This window comes from Microcaecilia unicolor, chromosome 14, assembly GCF_901765095.1.
Source record: "Microcaecilia unicolor chromosome 14, aMicUni1.1, whole genome shotgun sequence".
Classification (NCBI taxonomy): Eukaryota; Metazoa; Chordata; class Amphibia; order Gymnophiona; family Siphonopidae; genus Microcaecilia; species Microcaecilia unicolor.
The window spans coordinates 31,636,056-31,655,352 of record NC_044044.1 but is presented as its reverse complement, the minus strand read 5'-3'; the positions used below and the strand labels follow the sequence as shown (position 1 = coordinate 31,655,352).

The 19,297-nt window shown below is 43.5% G+C and overlaps 1 protein-coding gene across 2 annotated transcripts in view; it reads left to right on the top strand.

Annotated features, from left to right (window-relative positions):
- The first annotated feature begins 5,771 nt into the window (after positions 1 to 5,771).
- LOC115457641 (endothelin-converting enzyme 1-like) overlaps positions 5,772 to 19,297 on the top strand; it is a 33,639-nt gene continuing 20,113 nt past the window's right edge. Inside the window, exons 1-7 of one of the 2 annotated variants that reach the window (XM_030187155.1) lie at positions 5,772 to 6,390; positions 10,982 to 11,120; positions 12,067 to 12,276; positions 13,143 to 13,267; positions 14,478 to 14,624; positions 14,870 to 14,935; positions 19,076 to 19,264. In XM_030187155.1, the coding sequence (XP_030043015.1) occupies positions 6,364 to 6,390; positions 10,982 to 11,120; positions 12,067 to 12,276; positions 13,143 to 13,267; positions 14,478 to 14,624; positions 14,870 to 14,935; positions 19,076 to 19,264 (903 nt within the window). In that variant the 5' untranslated portion in view covers positions 5,772 to 6,363. The remainder of the gene's footprint in view (positions 6,391 to 10,981; positions 11,121 to 12,066; positions 12,277 to 13,142; positions 13,268 to 14,477; positions 14,625 to 14,869; positions 14,936 to 19,075; positions 19,265 to 19,297) is intronic. The other variant, XM_030187154.1, reaches the window with a different exon arrangement.

Genomic DNA, 19,297 nt, shown 5'->3' with positions numbered 1-19,297 from the left:
TTCATGCAAGTGACGTAACCCATTTGCCACTTTTTGTTATCGTCAAATATGATTGATGTAAATGGATGTCGTAAATACAACACTGGCCAAGTTAACAGAAAATCATTTCCAATAAAGCATAATATTTTCATATAACTGGCGTAGTTCATCCAATGCACCTTTTCCTGTACTTTCCCTGAGTGATGCTGGGTGTTTCTGCTGGTAGATAGTATAACATTACTACTGAGATCCAGGTATATATTCATTGATTGGACATTTTGCCATGGACCATTGTTTAGAAAGTTCAACCAGAAAGCTTCTATGTTTCCTCTGGGGCAATTGACTAAGTTGTTTTTATAACTCAAAGCGATGATTCATGTACAATGAATGCTTTTTCTGCCTGCGGGCTGTTACTTCTATAAAAACACCTGCAGTCGAACCGGTCCATGCCCTCCATTATTCTAAAGTGTTTACTTGCAGGAAATATTTTGTGCTTAACCGCTGAATTGCAACACCCAGAACCATATAAACATTGCTTAATACAATGGCAAATAAATCCCTCCAGACAAGATGTGCTTGGCCCACCATACAAACATAGATGTCAGCTCTGCAGGTGCATGATCACTCAGCAACCTCTAATTCCATGCAAAGAGAAGTGATTTGTGGTGGATTTAACAGCCCCACCAATGTTTTGAAAAGTTGGCTCTTATTTATGCAAAAAGGAGACCCTGAAATACCCTATTGAGTGCCCCAAAAGGGTCCATCTTATCTCTATTCATACCATGTATTGGAAAGGGTCTTTAAACTAATCCGTAAAGAATTTCTCTGACAATTTTAGACTTGTTTGAAACTGGTTACTAAACTTGCTGAACCTGATGTGTAAAAGAGAATCACACTGCACGACTGTTGGAAGGTTAGGTGCAAAAAGACCTTAACTCCAGCTTTTCTGTTGGCACCTGGCTCATCCCTCCTTATTCTAATTACTTCTCCACCATGGGGGGAGTCATCTTAGGGCAGCTGAACACCCTTTTGCCTGGAGAAGCCAAACCAACCAATCTCCAGCCCCCCACGCTCTCTAGTTTCTGATGCCGTATTGGGGAAAATATTGGTTGCATCATGGCCCCAAGTGACCCATCCCATTCCACTGTCAATGAGTTACCTAACAGGTATTGCACATGATGTGACATGTCTAGGCATTCCCAGCAATAAGACGATGACATGTCATATAAGCACACTTGAAACCACACCCATGGAACTCCCCTAATTCGACTGTTTTAACGGAGAACTCTTGAGAGAACATTTCACTTGCCCGAAGAGAGAAAGAGAGTGAAGACGTTGTGCAGGTAAAAATGGAAAACAAAAAAATTATGTACCTTCATATAATGCTAAATGTTGTGTACTACATTTGTTGATGCCTATATGGGGACAGAATGATAGATCTCTTCAAGATCAAGTTAAGTTTCACTTCCTGAACCCAAAAGGAGTAAGTTACATAAGAATATTTGGACAATAATTTCCATTGTAGATGGTGAAGGCCATTAACATGATACTATGTTTTGTAAACATTTAAAAACATTTGTTTCAAAAATGTTTATCTACATAAGTAGTGATAGTGATACGGGACTGTGAAATTCATTTATTATTTTGTGACTTTTACTGTCATATTTATCCTATTTCTTGGCAATGACTAGCTTTCTTGTATTGTAATCCACAGGCAATTGTATGATATCCAGCACAATAAAACTGTACGGGTAAAAATGGAAACCCAAAAGATATTGGATGAGGCTGGCAATGAGCCCCATAATTTAATATTATTGGAAACCTTCAGTGGAAAATCATGGGCTAATGAATTAATCCATGAGTTATATGAGTATGACAGTGTCACCTCTCAGTACAGGGGAAAAATAACCTTAAATTCAGTGAAAATCAGAATTGTGGGTGCCAATTCCAAGCGTATGTATGGCTTGTTATATGTGGTGGCCTGTGAGTGCGAATGTAAATTTATAGAAGAAGCTTTTCTGTCATTACCAAAGCTAAATCTTCATTTTTCAAATAACTGGATCCTATTGGGGACTGACCCTCCTGTACCTGATATCATGGAGCGTTTAAGTGAGCAAGTGGGTATAATCACATTTAAAAAAGGCCAAAGTTTGGGTACTTGTTTTCTGCTGAAACCCCCTTATGTCATAACCTGCTTCCACGTGCTCCCAAAGGCAGCAGAGGGGTCTTATAGAGATTTTGCAGCTGTAGAAGACGCCCTGAAAAATAGTTATGTAGAGTTAAATATGAGAAAATTCCGAGTGAGAAACATAGTGTGTTATGATGAAGGGCTGGACTATCTGATCCTAGAGCTAGAGGGGGCTGAGCAGCTGACTGCTCCCGGGTTATACAGACCCAGGGCAGAATCACAGAGAAGGGAAGCAGAGGAGAATAAATGTGTATATGTCATCTCTAGACACGCAGGTAAAGTTTCCTACGATATTTGTCCTACCATTACGAAGGCAGATTTAAAAGAAAAACTGACCTTCCGACTTTCTAACATATCTAAATATAGTGGAAATGCCCTTTTATCAAAAAAGCTTGGAGAGTATCAACAAATGATGATAAAAGAGCTAGAAAACCGTCACGCATTCAACATATTGTATGACTGCAGTTTTCAGTACGGTTCTTCAGGATCCCCAGTTTTAAGCCCCACAGGGGCGCTTCTAGGAATGCATCATAGAGGTTACCCCCTACCCAAATATGCTAATTTTAATGATAAGAACGACACAAGTGATAAAAATAAAACAGAGATCTACATGGTTGAAGAAGCCATCTCTCTGGCTGCTATCGAGAATGATATACAGCTTATCGCTCCAGAGTTTTATTCCTATCTTACCAGAAATTTATAATCCACTATAACCAAGGAACAGTTCTTAGCAGGTAACATACCAAGAAATAGCTAGACCGATAGTCTAGGAAATAACAGCGTCATGACTTATGTCATACAGGGGGGGGGGGTGCCCTTTTACTGAGTAGCGGTAAGCCCACTGCAGGCTTGCTGCGCGCCAGTCCATGACTACCACAAAGCTTCCGCAGGAGCCCAGCAAGTCCACCTCTAGCATGTGCCATTTCCGACATTACAAAAATATGTCCAATTGCTGTAGCACCAGAACTTAACCGTCAGTAATCGGGCAGCACCGCGCACTGCCCAGTTACCTGCAGGTTAGTGGGGGAGTCCCTTAAAGCCATCTCAGTGAGCGGTGGCAAGGGCTCCCCACCAAAATGGCCATTTCTCTTCAAAGAAAAACCCCGGCCTTTTACCCGCTGCCCTAAAAGAGGGCCACGATGCGCGTGAAAAACACGGGCCGATGCTAGCGCAGGCCCCCTTTTACCAGCAGTCAATTGGACAATTTTATCTATCGAAAACATTTACAAATTGAAACTGCTTTGTAAAGCTTTATTTTTATCTAGCATCGTGTATTGAATGTTGCTAAATATCGAATGCTGAAACAGTGTGTGCAGCAGAGAATAAAATAAATGCACAGTGTGCAAGAGAAATGAGTCGCTTATGTGAATCACCATAACAAGTGAAAAAGAAATCTAATATTATAAGGTAAAGGATATGGTACAATTATATAATCCTGGACCAAAAAAACACATATTATATAATCATCGAATACTGAATGTGGCCTAAAAGGGAATGAAAATAAAACGAAACACTGGAAAGAAGAAACAAAACTTATCAAAATAAGTAACCCATTCCAGTGTACAAGAGAAATGCGTCGCTTATGTGAATCACCATAACAAGTGAAAAAGAAATCTAATATTATAAGGTAAAGGATATGGTACAATTATATAATCCTGGACCAAAAAAACACATATTATATAATCATCAAATACTGAATGTGGCCTAAAAGGGAATGAAAATAAAACGAAACACTGGAAAGAAGAAACAAAACTCATCAAAATAAGTATCCCATTCCAGTGTACAAGAGAAATGCGTCGCTTATGTGAATCACCATAACAAGCAAAAAAGAAATCTAATATTATATAATTATATAATCCTGGACCAAAAAAACACATATTATATAATCATCGAATACCGAATACTAAAAGGGAATGAAAATAAAACGATACACTGGAAAGAAGAAACAAAACTTATCAAAATAAGTATCCCATTCCAGCGGGCCCAGTAAACTACGTGCCCAGCTTGCACCTGTGTGGACGGTGACCCCTGTGGTCCAAGTGCTCATCACCCAGACCTTGCCAAAAAATAAACATGTTTCTATTTAAATTACCTGCCTGTGTGTCTATTTCTTTTTAGCTTACAAACTCAGGAAGTTTTTTTTTTTACTTGCTTGTATTTATTTATTTGCCTATGTATGTTTCTGTTTGCTTACAAGAGTCATTTTCTGGACTTTCTGTTCACGGTGTTTTAGGACTCTGAAATCTAACTGACTTTTCTTCTTTTTTTTTCCCATAAGCAGAGAACTAGGACCTAATTTTTAAAACAAACAAAACAGAGGTCTTTTTATTAAAAGCAAATCAAAGAAGAAAGACTGAAGTACAGCGCAGAGAATGAAGAGATTCTGATTCACTCTCCAGGTTGGATTTTATTTATTTATTTATTTCTCACATTTGACATACCGCAAATAAATCCAGTCACTGGCGACTAAGCGGTTAGCAGGTGACGAAGTGGGGAAATGGGTGAAAAATACACTGAAGAAGGGGAGGGCTAGAATGAAGGGGGGGGGAGGAAAAAGGAGAGATGATGGCAGAGGGAGAGAGGGGAGTTAGGTGGGGGGTAAGCCAAAAAATGGAGGAAAAGAGGAAGGTTTTAAGAAGAGCCTTGAAGGACTGAAGGGTGGAGGCGGATTGAAGAGTAGGGGGGGAGGAGAGAGCCAAAGGACTGAAGCGGGGGGGGGGGGGGGGGAGGTGAGTTGCAGAGGAGGTAGGCTGGGAAACAGTGCAAAGGGTGTGCAGGTGAATACGGAATCAGGAGCTTGTTCAGGTATATCCTGCTCCCAACGCCTTGAATCAGACAACTACATGCAACACTTGACAGACAAAACGAATCTCTGTGCTTAACTGGAGTGGCAACATTTCATGCCTTAAAGTACCCTTTCATTTTTTTAAAAAACTTTGTAAAAAAAAAACAAAAACAACAAAAAACAATAGACAAAATAAGTCTGGATGCATTTTTTTTTTACCGAAAAAAGACAAAATAAGTCTGGATGCATTTTTTTTACCGAAAAAAAACAATAGACAAAATAAGTCTGGATGCATTTTTTTTTTACCGAAAAAAGACAAAATAAGTCTGGATGCATTTTTTACCAATCCCAGCATGACTGAGTGAGTGAAAGATATTTTGGTTGTGAATGCTGGTGAAAGGGGTGTGAATGGACAGTAGCCTGGGTTGAAGCCTTGACGATGGCGCTACTGCTCACAAGTTACACACTTGTGCTAATTCAACCCTTTTGAGAGTACGTCACCACGTTGTGTCCAACATTTGCACGTGCATTTTTCTGAGTAAGATGCCAGGACGAAGCACATTTATTTGAATTTCTTACATACTGCCTACAAGCCCAAAAGCTACCAGTAGTTAATATAGTTCCTCGTTTACTTTATTTTGAAATACAGTTGGGTGAGAATGAGATACCAGCATGGGGGGGGGGGCGGAGGAATATGATGTGATGGATGGGAGGATGAAAGAGAGGCAGCTCAGTCTGGACCCTGTGGTGTGAGCCTGTGTCTCAGAGACTGAGGGATGGGGGAAGATGGGATTCTGTAACTGGGTCCCAGCAGAGAGCTCTGATGTGTCAGAGTGAGGGAGAAAAGCTGTTCTCACAGCAGCCAACTTCTCTGGAAGGAGCAGCTGTCACAGCTGTGGAGACTTGATAAGACCTGGGGCTAAGATAAGACAGCTCTTGGGACCTGCCTGCATGTGACACTCCACAAGCAGAGAAATAAAATGTACTCACTCTCCCTCAGCTGATAAAGACCACTTCGGGGAAGCTGGGGCTCCCTGCTGCCCCTTCCCCATCTCTTAAAGCACTTTCTGCTGTTATTATCAACTGCCTCAGGGGAGAAAGTGGTTGTTCCTGTGAGAGAGAGCAGCTGGCGACAGTCTCTTCTTACTGCTATACTCTTCCCTCTTCCATATCTGGATTCTGCATCGCTGTCAGAGAACCATTTTTGTATCAGTCTCTCCTCAAGAGTGTCCTGTGTGGGTGGCAATGCTTCCTGTTTTGTAGCAGGAGTGCGGGCTGTGCTTGCCAACCCTCTCTTCAGGTGGTCTCTGCTAAGAAGATTATGCCTGTGGCATTCCCACGCCCCCTCCTTGGCTGAGGTCTCACTCATTCTAACTTCTGAGCGAGTGTTAACCGGAGACACCTCAGAGTCATGAAGACTTCCAGCCAGCAGCAACAGGTACAGTCACAAGTGAATTTCTGCTCTGCATGTCTTTAAACTCTACAGCTAAGTTAACTCTCTGCCCTGCCAGGGTCAGAGTCTCAGTGCTTGAAGGGCTGGGGGTCTTAGTGGTTAAGGTCTAAGGTCTGAGAGTCTCAGAACTCAGGGTCTAATTGCTCGACATCTAAGTACTGGGGGTCTCAGGGTACAGGGCATCAGTGCTGGAGCTTTATGACAGAGGGGTCTAGGGCTATCAACCAAGTCCATTCTTTTAGGACAGGTTCTAGTCCTGGCTTTATACCCCCCTCACCCCTCCCCCCCTTTACAGCATGCATGAAGCTGTGAATTCCCTAAGAAAAGCAGGAACTACAAAAAGCCCCTGTGAGCAAAACCTGGACCAGATCAGTCTCTATGAGTTGACCCAGGTGAGGTGGTGGTAGCCTTCACTAGCCACGGAGGCTTCCTGGCTATAACTGCTCTCTGTCCTCCCTGTGTCTGACTGGGAGCTCCTGGGTCAGCCCATGTTTATCTCACCTCTTGCCTCACCAGCTTCACGCTAGGCAGTGACACAACCTGCGGCAAAACGCTCAGCTCCTGACTTTGTTTCTTTCTCTGGATTTGTTCCTTGCACACATCTCTGCTTTACCCAACTCTCTGCCGAGCTACCTGTCACCAAGGTGATGTACAGCATGTTAAATAAGTGAACACGGACATGGAGACAGAGGGGGCGGTTCTATAACTGGGCACCTTCATTTAGGTGGCCCAAGGACTCACAATGGGAGCCTGGTCTATATTAGAACCCGGACGCCCACTTCCATTGTAGGTTCAACACGAACATACCTAAACCTCCACTACCCAAGCCGCAAAGGACTCAAATACAAATCAACTTATCCATCCAACCTTTCCTTTATAAGCACACAACTCTGGAACGCATTACCAAAAGCAGTGAAAACAGCGATTGACCACCTAAACTTCAGGAAATCACTAAAAACCAACCTGTTCAAAAGGCATCCCCTACTGACCCACCTTAAACGCCCGAACCCTGCAACACAACGGAACCGAAGCTCGTATTGGACATAATTTTAACTCTTCCTCCCTACGATTTCCTAATGTGTATGTTACACACGATCTTTATTCTTCCACATCACTACTTTGTATTTGTTCATACCGGAATTGGCGATCGCCTTACGGTACTATGTAAGCCACATTGAGCCTGCAAATAGGTGGGAAAATGTGGGATACAAATGAAATAAATAACTAAATAAAATTACTAGTATATCCTGGTCTGCCCTGCAAACTGTTTCAGTCGAAATCGGTACCTGCTTCGTTCTGCCGCTGCAGAACAGTGGTATCGGTGCAACTAACCTTTATTTGTCGCAGTTGTACCAACCATAGAGCTGGTATAAGAGTGGGTGATTAAATGCGGCAGGGACACGCGTCATTTACGGTATTTTGGAAGTCAGGCATGTAAGTGTGAGCCCCGCCTATGCCCCAAGCCCTGAACATTTGACATCCCGTACAAATACACGCTTTGTAAGCTACATGGCTAAGTGTACACTTTATACTAGTATTCCAGACACTTACGCGTGCGAGGGGGGTGGAAAAACGAGCACCTAGATCAGACAATTGCTCCTATAATGATCAGCAGTACATAAGTCCTGCATATACTACTGTTCATTTTGGAGAAGTTCAATAAATATTCTAGATGGGAAAACCTACCTCTGTGCCTGCAATGCAGAACGTTCACTAGATGAAATACAAATCCAGACAGCAGGACAGCCCAAAAGAAACTATGAAACCATACCAGCTCTTTCCTGAGGACCAATGTTCACAAACTGTGAAACAGGCTGAACCCCTCACCAACTCCTAATGTTTACAAGCTGGATTAGGAGAGGCCTTTGGTTCTCCTCTCATACAGCTCCGCTCAATCACGTCCACTTCCAAGAGAATAAGTACATAAGTGTTGCCATACTGGGACAGACTGAAGCTCCATCAAGCCCAGTATCCTGTTTCCAACAGTGGCCAATCCAGGTCACAAGTACCTGGCAAGATCCCAAAACAGTAAAATAGATTTTATGATGCTTATCCTAGAAATATGCAAAAATAAAAACTAGAGAAGTGAGTATCACCCAGTACTATATAAATTGAATCTTGGGGATGTCTCATATATTATCATTTGGCTGTGTGTATGACAAAGTGCTCTTGTCTATCAGCCATAACAGTCTTTAATCATTGACTACCCCCTCCATCCAGATTTGATGAAAATATATATTAATATGGAAAGTACTTAGGGCACACACTTATAAAACAGTAGGAAGGTATCCATTAAGACTACCACTGTTTAATTATCAGAATAACTTATCTTGTACGTCTTATGTATATATTGAGGAGCATCCAGGAACCTTCGTTATCCCGACAGGACCTGTTTCACCAGATTGCTTTGTCAAGGGAATGCAGAGTGAGCATAAGGCATACTAGGAAGTTGAAACTGATTATCCCTTGACAAAGCAATCTGGCGAAACAGGTCCTGTCGGGATAACGAAGGTTCCTGGATGCTCCTCAATATATACATAAGACGTACAAGATAAGTTATTCTGATAATTAAACAGTGGTAGTCTTAATGGATACCTTCCTACTGTTTTATAAGTGTGTGCCCTAAGTACTTTCCATATTAATATATATTTTCACCAAATCTGGATGGAGGGGGTAGTCAATGATTAAAGACTGTTATGGCTGATAGACAAGAGCACTTTGTCATACACACAGCCAAATGATAATATATGAGACATCCCCAAGATTCAATTTATATAGTACTGGGTGATACTCACTTCTCTACTTTTTATTTTTGCATATGTTTGCTGAGTTTTGAGAACACAATAAGTAGAACGCCTAATTTTCTGACAGTATCCTAGAAATAAGCAGTGGATTTTCCCCAAGTCCATTTTAATAATGGTCTATGGAATTTTCCTTTAGGAAGCCGTCCAAAACTTTTTAAAACCCCGCTAAGCTAACTGCTTTTACTACATTCTCTGGCAACGAATTCCAGAGTTTAATTACACGTTGAGTGAAGAAACGTTTTCTCTGATTCATTTTAAATTTACTACATTGTAGCTTCATTGCATGCCCCCTAGTCCTAGTATTTTTGGAAACAGTAAACAAGTAATTTACATCTACCCGTTCCACTCCACTCTACCATATCTCCACTCACAACACCAGAAGGAACCTGAGGACAACCTCAGCACTGCTCTCTTTGCGGGTCCTCCCTGGTCCCGTTTCATCAGGTCCCCAAAAAAATCAGCCACAGGCTGCAGTCTAGGAGGATTGTTGCAGGGGTTGAGTAGGGGAGGAAGACAGATGAGGTGGGGGATTTCTTTTCTGAACTTTCTTTCTGAAACCCATAAAAAATGGTTTGAGTTCCCTTAATAAAATGCATCTGGGCTTTTCATATGCTCTGAAGTTCAAAGAGTAACTTTGAAAGCTGAAACTGTGGGGGGAGAGGGGGGCAGAAAAGGTTCTCTGGAGTTTATTAAAGCCTGTGACTGGAATGCAGGCACTTAAAGGAGAGAAATTGACTCCCTGCTGCAGCTTCCTCAGACCACAGCAACACATTTTCTGGGAACTGGGCTTTGTCTTGCTTCAAAACAGCTTCTTTTAGTTTTCCGGCAAGTCCTTAAACAAAAATGACTGGAGGGCTTACAGATGCACCTCATTCCTGCCCTGCACCAGCACCTCCTGTTCCAGAACTGAGATCCCCTTCCCACAACTCTGATATTGCACCTCAGTCCTGCCGTGCAGCATCGGGAAAGACTGGAACTATTTCTGGGTGGTAGATCTATAAGATTTAACGTGTATCCAGGAACTTCACCATAAATGATCCTATGAATCACAAGGTGCAAATCTTAAAGGCAATACGTTCCTTGATGGGAAGCCAATGTAATTTTTCTCGAAGGGGCTTGGCAGGTCCGAATTTAGATTTTCCAAAGCTCAGTCTCGCTGCTGTATTCTGTGCGGTCTGAAGTTTCTTGATTAGTTGTTCTTTTCTCTGTCCTTAGTGGGTTCACAATTTAAGTTTTGTACATGGGGAAATGGAGGGTTAAGGAGTCACAGTGGAAATCGAACCCAGTTCGACAGGTCCTCAGCCCACTGTGCCAACCATTAGGATATTCCTCCGCTCCATTTTTGGTTCTGAGGCCAGCATTCAACTGAGCATCTCTAATTAAAGATACCCAGATAAAGATGTATAAATATTTCTAACCAGATGTTCAGCAAGATATCCATATATCTTGGCATCGCTGAATATAAAAGCTTAGAGGTTATTCAGATAACATTATCCCACTATTTCAGCCCTGATACTCGGATATACCCTGTCCAGTTACCTCTTCCCCCTCCCATACAAAACCAGCTACATTTTGGCCAAAGGTTGAGTTGTCCAGGAAAAATGTGTTGAAAAATGTATAATCCTCACAATCCACAGTTTGTCCAAGGTGACCTGTAGAAATCATTTTGAATATTGAGGCCCCATTTTCAATGGTAGAAAAGTCCCTCTGGATGTGCTTCAGCCATTTCAGATCTGACCCTTTTGACTTTGTCTCTCTTGTTTCCATCTTAGGTAGGTTTTGAAGACCAGAAGTTGGCTGAGAAGTGGTGGCGACGTCTGAGGAGGTTCCTGCCCCTAGGTCTCCTGCTGGCTGCCATCCTGGTTGGGTTTTTGGTGCTCCTGACCTACGTTGTGCAAAGCTGCAGCCGAGGTACGGACTGGAGATCCAGAATGGAGAGAAGCACTGCCTGAGATTTACTGATACATTCTTGATCTCTCCCCCCCCCCCCCCCCACCAACGCCCCTCCCAGTCATCTTCATTATCATAGGAGGCAAAATATTTTTTGTTTACCTGGAAGTTTTCCTCCTTTTCTTTTGGGTATCCAGAACCAGGACTAGATCCAGCCACATTGGGATGTTTTTCTCCTATGTTAAAAAATCCCTTAACATACCCAGTGCAGACATTGCGGCAGCAACAGTGTTTGGCCGGGGAGCACCTATCAGGGCTCCTTACAGAACTGAGCAATCATGGACCCGAAACCAGGCCAGAAGATGTTGCCATTGCACAATGTCTGTGATATAGCAGAGAGAGGGAGCGAAGCACAAAAGAACAAAAAAGCACCAAGGGCATTCAAAAAGAGGGGGTCAAAACCTTTAATCATATAGGTTGATGAAACAATTTGCAAAGCGCCTGCATCAGGGGTCTCTTTTCTGCCCTGGTAGGTTGCACCCTTTGTACCTCTTCTAATGATGACCTCTGAGAAGATCAGGACATATAATTCACCGAGCCTCAGCAAAGAGATCTGTCTCTCTTTTCTTCCTGGGCTTTTTTGTTCTTCTGTCATTGCACAATGACCATGACTCCCTCCCTGCCAGGGACTGGCCAAAAGTCTGCCCAATTTTGTTCTTTAGTCCCGATCCATAATTTAATTTAAAAACCTCAAACGTTCTTCCTGAAATTTGGCAGGTCAAGAGGGATTAGCAATCACACACACCCTGCTAAGATTTGAAAATTGTAATGAAAGTTCTGCAAAATGGCAAGTGAAATTGTAAGCAGACCAGAGATAGAACGTTCCTGCATCCTGGGACCTGCAAAACCCCCAGTGACCCTCAGCCTCTAACAAAAATCCCTAATAAATATACTGTGATTCTTCCAGGTCTGGGCAACTGTGAATCGCATGAATGTGAAGTCCTTGCAGAGAGGTTCCTAAGCTCCAGGAGCCCTGACATTCACCCCTGTCAAGATTTCTTTGGCTACGTATGTGGCAACTGGTCTGCCAAGAATTCTGTCAGCGAAGGCAAAGGGCCAGCAAACACATTTACCAGTTTATGGGAGGAAAACCAGCACATTGTAAGAGAGCTGCTAGGTAATGTGGATCCTTGCAACTCCACAGGGAGACAGTATAACAACTTGACCTGTATTGGGCCATCACAACCCTTCTCCTGCACTGTGACATCATAGTAAGCTACACACTGTTCCATCATAGCACCTCCCCTACACTGTGACATCACAGTAAGCTACACACCATTCCATCATAGCACCTCCCCTGCACTGTGACATCGCAGTAAGCTGCACACTCTTCCATTATAGCACCTCCCCTGCACTGTGACATCATAGCACCTCCCCTGCACACTGACATCACAGTAACCTCCACACTGTTCCATCATAGCACCTCCCCTACACTGTGGCATCTTAGTAAGCTGCACACTGACCATAGCACCTCCCCTGCACTGTGACATCACAGTAATCTCCACACTGTTCCATCCTAGCACCTCCCCTACACTGTGACATCACAGTAAGCTGCACACTGACTTCACAGCACCTCCCCTAAATTGTGACATCACAGTAAGCCCCATCATAGCACCTTTTCTGCACAGTGGCTGCACAGACTACTAGAACACACAGGGGTAAATTTTTTAAGATGTGTCTTTGCACATGTAAATGCAATGTACCAGCAGGACAGGCTGAGGCGGTTCTGGTTTTATCCCATTATATGCAGGGAATTGTAAGTCCAGCTCATCTTAGAGGAATTTAGAGTGTCCTGGGTGGGGGGGGGGGGGGGGATAAAACAGGACTAGTTCTGCCTGACCTGATCACACTGTCACATCCTTCTTTGATCATTTAACCAGTGTCCCAAGAGAAATTCCAGGTGTTTCACCAGAAGAATTCATGGTAAACATGCTTATGTAGAGTTCTCACATTGGTGGTATGTTCATTCCATTTGGGTTTCAGAAAGATCACAGCAGCAAAACAGTGGCAGTGTGGAAGAAAAAGCCTGCAAGTTCTACCGGTCCTGCATGAACACTGAGAAGATCCAAGAATTGGGTGCAGAACCCATGATAGAGCTGATTAATAAGGTCAGTGAATGAAATGTTCTACCATCATAGATTTACTCCGTTATCTGTAGCCAATCAGCCATTAGCCCTCTCTTTATTCAGATACCCTCCTAGGAACAGAGAGAAGAATGGGAACGAGATAATGTCCTATTGACTCAAAATGCCATTCCAGGCTCAGACCCTCGCATGTCCCCAAGTGTCTCAAATATCAGTAATTCTACTAAGTTCAGAAGGTCAAGATTGGAGCAATCTGATGGAGCTCTGAAGGCCCCAGATTCCAACAATCCTATATAATGCCAAGATTCCTGCTGAGCTTGCCTGCCCTTCACAACTGAAACCACAATATTGCTACACAACCCCCGATGGTAGGAATACGATGGAGGCCTCTTGCGTATCTTACAATCGGGGATGTCAAACTTCAGTCCCGGAGGAATGCAAACCAGCCAGATTTTCAGGATACCCTCATGAGATATATTTGTTTGCACTGCCTCCATTCGTGCAGATTCATTAGGGGGTATCGTGAAAACCAAACTGATTTGCATCCCTCTAGGAGTGCAGTTTGACATTTCTCCAAGGGCCCAAATTCCAGAAATGCTGTAGTCTTCCAGTGGTTCCTGTTGGCTTACAACCTTCCCTATTCTAGCACATTGGTTTGCAGTTTTCTCCTTAAGGACCATCTGGACAGTCTAGTTTTCAGGATATCCAAAAAGCATTTGCAAGGGATGTAGATAGCATTCTTTGCATTTGAAGCTGCAACCTTGGTGAGTCTAAGGAATCATTCCATGATGCTGCCAGTAAATTCTAAGGGAGCTCCTTATTTTAAAATTCTACATTCTTGAGATGATGTTTTTCCCCATCTTCTACTGAGTTCTGCAGTGGAGGACAAGTGCCCCTTTCTCATGACTATGGAGACCTGGGGTATTACCCATCACCTCTATTAAGACCCTTGGAGAGACAAAAGGATAAGATGGGGAAGGCTGGGGCTGGTTAGTAAATTCTTATGAGAGGGTCATCCATGATCCTGTCCCATCTCAGAGCTCTTACATGGACTCACATTGCTTTAGAATGTCCCCACTCCCCTATCTCTAGTGAATTCTTCTGACCTGGGGATGCACTGTTGAGAAGTCCTATGCATGCTGCCTTTGAAGGCTACTTTCACTTAGGAAAGCATGGAACCCACATGTTGGCTCTGAGAACTTGTTCTTTTCCTAATAGTAATTTCTCTCCCTAGCTTGGAGGCTGGAGCCTCACAGGACCCTGGAATCAGACAGATTTCAGTAAGACTCTGCATGTTCTGATGGGAGATTATAAGACCTTCCCTTTTTTTAAAGCCTATATGGACTTCAGCCCATGGAACACCAACACCAGGATAATCCAGGTACCGTATAACAGAAGTGGATGCACACGTATTTGGCTGTTTGAAGAGAATTGCGCAACGTTGAAAATTGGTTAATGTTTACACTGGTTGAAGTTTTACCGTTTCGATAATTGATTTGAAATTGCATTAAATTTTGACTTGTTTTGGTTTTGTCAAACTGATTCTGCTTCCTCTTTTGGGGATTATTTGTGCATGTAGATAGCTGCCTTACCCTCTCTACCACTGCTGTCATTTTAATTTCCTAGATTGACCACCCGGATTTTGACATGCCATCAAAGAGCCAGTACACAGATAAAGCAGATTACGCAAAGGTATAGTGGCCCTCTTAGATCAGGTAGGCATGGGGGGGGGGGTGCATTGTATTCATACTTAGGTTAAAGCATTGGAATAAAGAGTGGGAAGTATGAAATCAATTGATATGTCAGCAAAAGAATCCAGCAGCTGTATCTAGGGTTTGAAAAATGCCAACAGCATTCTCAACTGGGCTCGATGGACCTTTGGTCTTTCCCAGTATGGCAATACTTATGCACTTATGTACAGTAGCATAGAAAACTACGGATGAGAAAGAACAGTACAGTCCTTTGTTCTTTGCCCCATTTTCCTGGTCTCTGGCTCCACTCCAGGATCCTCTGTCCTTGCCGTACTGGATTTCAGAATGGAAAGCTTCTGTAGCCATCTGGTCCAGGCTCCTTCTTCAGGCAATATCACGACCTCCCAAATTCACTTGAAGAAGGGACCTGTGCGTGTGGTCTCATTGTCTCTGAACAGTTCTTACACTGGGCCAATGAGGGGCTACCAGATATTTCTTTTCTTAAAAGCACTGAGGTTGCTTGGAGCCCAAAATCACTTGTCCACTCTTATGCAGAACTCATTTAAAGTGGAATGGCATTTGGCGAGTGTAATTTCAGCAAGCTACAGCAAAATGGATCCTCAAGAGCACAATTTTATACCGGACCGCCTAACTTATGCGGCTGGTACGTACAGAGGGCTGGATTCAGCAAGTGGCCTCCATATGTAGGCGCTGGAAAGATCCACACAAAAGTTGTATTCTATAAAGGGTACTCCACGCCAAGTGCCTTTTATGGAATTACGCTTAGCGCCGATTTCTGTGCCTAGCTTTGGGCATGAAGACTTACGCCGGCTGAAACGCAAGCTGGGTGCACAACCCCATAATTCTGTAACAGTGCGCCTAAAATTTTGGAACTCTCCCTCCCATGGCCACATCCCCTTTTCGGTTGCACGCAAAACAATCTGGGCGTACATAATAGGCAGAGGTGTATGTAAGTCCAAACTAGTGCAATTAACACCAATAATTGGAATTAATTGGCTCATTAATTAATATGCATGCAACCTGGGGGGGGAGAAGTGGTACCAGTTTTTAGAGGGAATGTTAACTGCCTCATCACGTCCCATACTGCCTCGACCACTGTTGGTTTAATTTTCCTTTGAAAATTACCCCACGGGAAGCAACTAAGTACATTTACATCTGCTATTTAATAAGCACAAATTTGCAGCCCCTGGGTTCCAGAAACATCTCCGTTCGGTTCGGTAAACTTATGCAATATATGGGCTCTATGTGCACATTTATTTACATATAGATCGGGCAATTTCAAAACCTCCTTGTATGCATGTGACTGATTTAAACTCAGGGCCCTGTTTACTAAGCCGCGTTATAGGCGCGTTAACATTTTTAACAGGCATTAACCGTGTGCACGCCTACAATATCCCTATAGGCTCCTACATGGTTAGCGCATGCATTAATTGTAGGCGCGTTAAAAATGCTGATGCACCTTAGTAAACAGGGCCATTAGTCCCTAAATGCACTTTCACCGTTAAAGCGTTAGCTACGCTGCGGCTCTCCTCCACCCAGCTGTATTGCTTTGGTATTGCAGCCTGCTCACTTGATCACCACAGACTGTTCACGGATTCTTTTGGACTCGTATTGGGTAAATGAAACTCTTTATTCAAATGGAGAGTGTATAAATCATTATTGCTTCAGTCTGTACAATGATTAAGAAATATACACGCTGACTGAGTCAAAATTAGGAGATAAGCACACTAATTAAACCATCTAACTAAAAGAAAGCTATAAAACAGATACATATATATATATATATATACACATATATACATACAACAGTGGTCTCCATCATCCAGGCTCTTATCATCAGCTGGGGGGGGCCCGGTTCACAGCGAGAGCTAGGAGCTTCAGACCAGAAACAGACCCTGTGCATGACACGTCTGCCCACAGATGAACCCCTGCTCTGCTGTGACAAGCCCTCCCTTTTTATTAGGCTCTGAGCGCATATTCAGAGCTATGGAAAGTTGCAGAATGCTTCTCTATTTAGGACTGTACAGCACTGCATAACCTTAGTAGCGCTCTAGAAATGTTAAGTAGTAGGACTGTGGGAACGTGGTCACATACTTTCCAAGTCCAAGTGGCCAAGCTGGGCCCAGAAAAACAAGTGCCATCCTCCCCTTCACATACCAAATTAGTTAGAGCTGTGTCTTATCTTACAAGAAAAGTTACTTTCGGTCAAAGACAAGATTTCAGAGTGTATTATCGGACAAAAGCAGGGTTGAAAAGCAATCCTTTAAGATAACACTTAAACAATCATTTTTAAACAGAATTACTTCTAATCAACAATACAGACCCTGAGTGCACTGGTCGGTCCAGACAGGGTTGAAAAACAATCTTTAAAATTCACTTCCATTGCACCGGCATTCTCTGAACTTTACAGAACGGAAGGGATTTTGGATTTAGTTCTCACCTGTTTTCGGTTGTAGCTGAAGGCAAGTTACATTCAGGTACAGGAGGTTTGTTTTCCTGTCCCCAGAAAGCTTATAGTCTACGGGGTCCTTTTACTAAAGCTTAGTGTGTGTTAACGGCATTAGCATGTGCCATAGGTGTAAAATGGAACACATGGCATAAAATTTAAATGCGTACGTTCCAATTAAATCTAATCAGTACTGTAATGCTTTCCACAAGGAGAGGTGAGCCCTTGTACTCGATGAGGGAAACCCCTCACCGGGCTGTCGGTCAAAACCCCGAGTTCCCCCTGTGTCACCCACCGTTCCCCAGGGGTTGAGCCCCTGAGTGCGGGTAGCCAACAGCAGAGAGAACAAAGTCCAACACAAAGTCCACAGGGTTAGACCAGGCAGCAGAGAACAGAAGATCCAGGGACAGGCAGTGGTGAGTACCAGGCAGCAGACAATAGCAGATCCAGGAACAGGCAGAGGTCAGTACCAGGCAGCGGTCAGTAGCAGATCCAGGGACAGGCAGAGGTCAGTACCAGGCAGCAGACAATAGCAGATCCAGGAATAGGCAGAGGTCAGTACCAGGCAGCGGTCAGCAGCAGATCCAGGGACAGGCAGAGGTCAGTACCAGGCAGCAGTCAATAGCAGATCCAGGAACAGGCAAAGGTCAGTACCAGGCAGCGGTCAGTAGCAGATCCAGGGACAGGCAAAGGTCAGTACCAGGCAGCAGTCAGTAGCAGATCCGGGGACAGGCAAAGGTCAGAATCAGGCAGCAGACAACTGAAGATCCCCAGGCACTGCAACTATCCAGCGAACTGAGTAGAAGCCAAAGCACAGAAGGACTGAGGAAAGAGTCTTAAATAGTGTAGAAATTAGGCCCAAACAAGCACAGCTGAAATCAAGATGGCTGCCCCCATCAGTGACACCCTACGCCCAAATATGGGCTTCCTTCCTGAAGCTGCCCCACTCCAAGATGGCTGCCACAACCTAAGCTGCCCCCTACTAAGATGGCCGCCCAAACCTGGAACAAGCCCACATCCAAGATGGCCGTCCGATCCTCCGGTGCCCATACTCTGCACAGCCAGGGAACATGACAAGTACCAACAATGGCTTGTTGAAAAGCCAACAAAGGAGTAGGATAGAACTGATTCCATCCTAAAAAGCCTGGCTCTGGAAATAATCGTTAACCTTAATGAAGGCAGCTACCCAACTGCTGAGTTGGTCTTCCGTTAATTAATTCTCCTGCAGGATTGAAATGCCTCCCAAGGAACAGAGCCATGGCCACAATAATTCAAAACACCCACAGGCCCAGCTGTTCCACATTTCTACACATGCAAATTAATTTTCAGCATTTTGGAAAAAGTAGATTGTGATAAATCACCAGAAGCTTCCTTCCCTCTAGAAATTGTTCCTCTAAACCTTCGCTAAACATATTCTCCCTTTCCATCTGCCTTTCTGTTTCTTACCTTTTTTGTAGAAGTTATTTGCTTCTCTATTTATCTTTTCCGTTATCTTTAGTACTCCTTGCCTCTGCTTCTTATATCATGTCTCTTTAGAGATAAATCTCTCCTTTTCTGTTTTGACTAAAGCAATATCCAGAATTGTGAATTGTAGTTTTGTATTGCACAGTCTAGGTAAAGTTCAGTTTCCCAGCAAGGACACCCATCTTCTCTCCCCTGACTCTCTTTTTTTAGGGTCTGCGAGTCTATCTCAGCTACCTGAACACACTCGGAGAACTGCTTGGTGGGAGAGAAAATTTAACCTCACTCCAGATCCCACTGGTTTTCTCCTTTATGTCCCAGCTTCTGAATGAGGTCACCCCCATGGCAGAGCGTCAAGAGAAGAGAATGCTTTTCCAACAAACCACCATCCAGGAGTTACAGGTGCAGCATAATCTCAAACACTGGCTTGAGAAC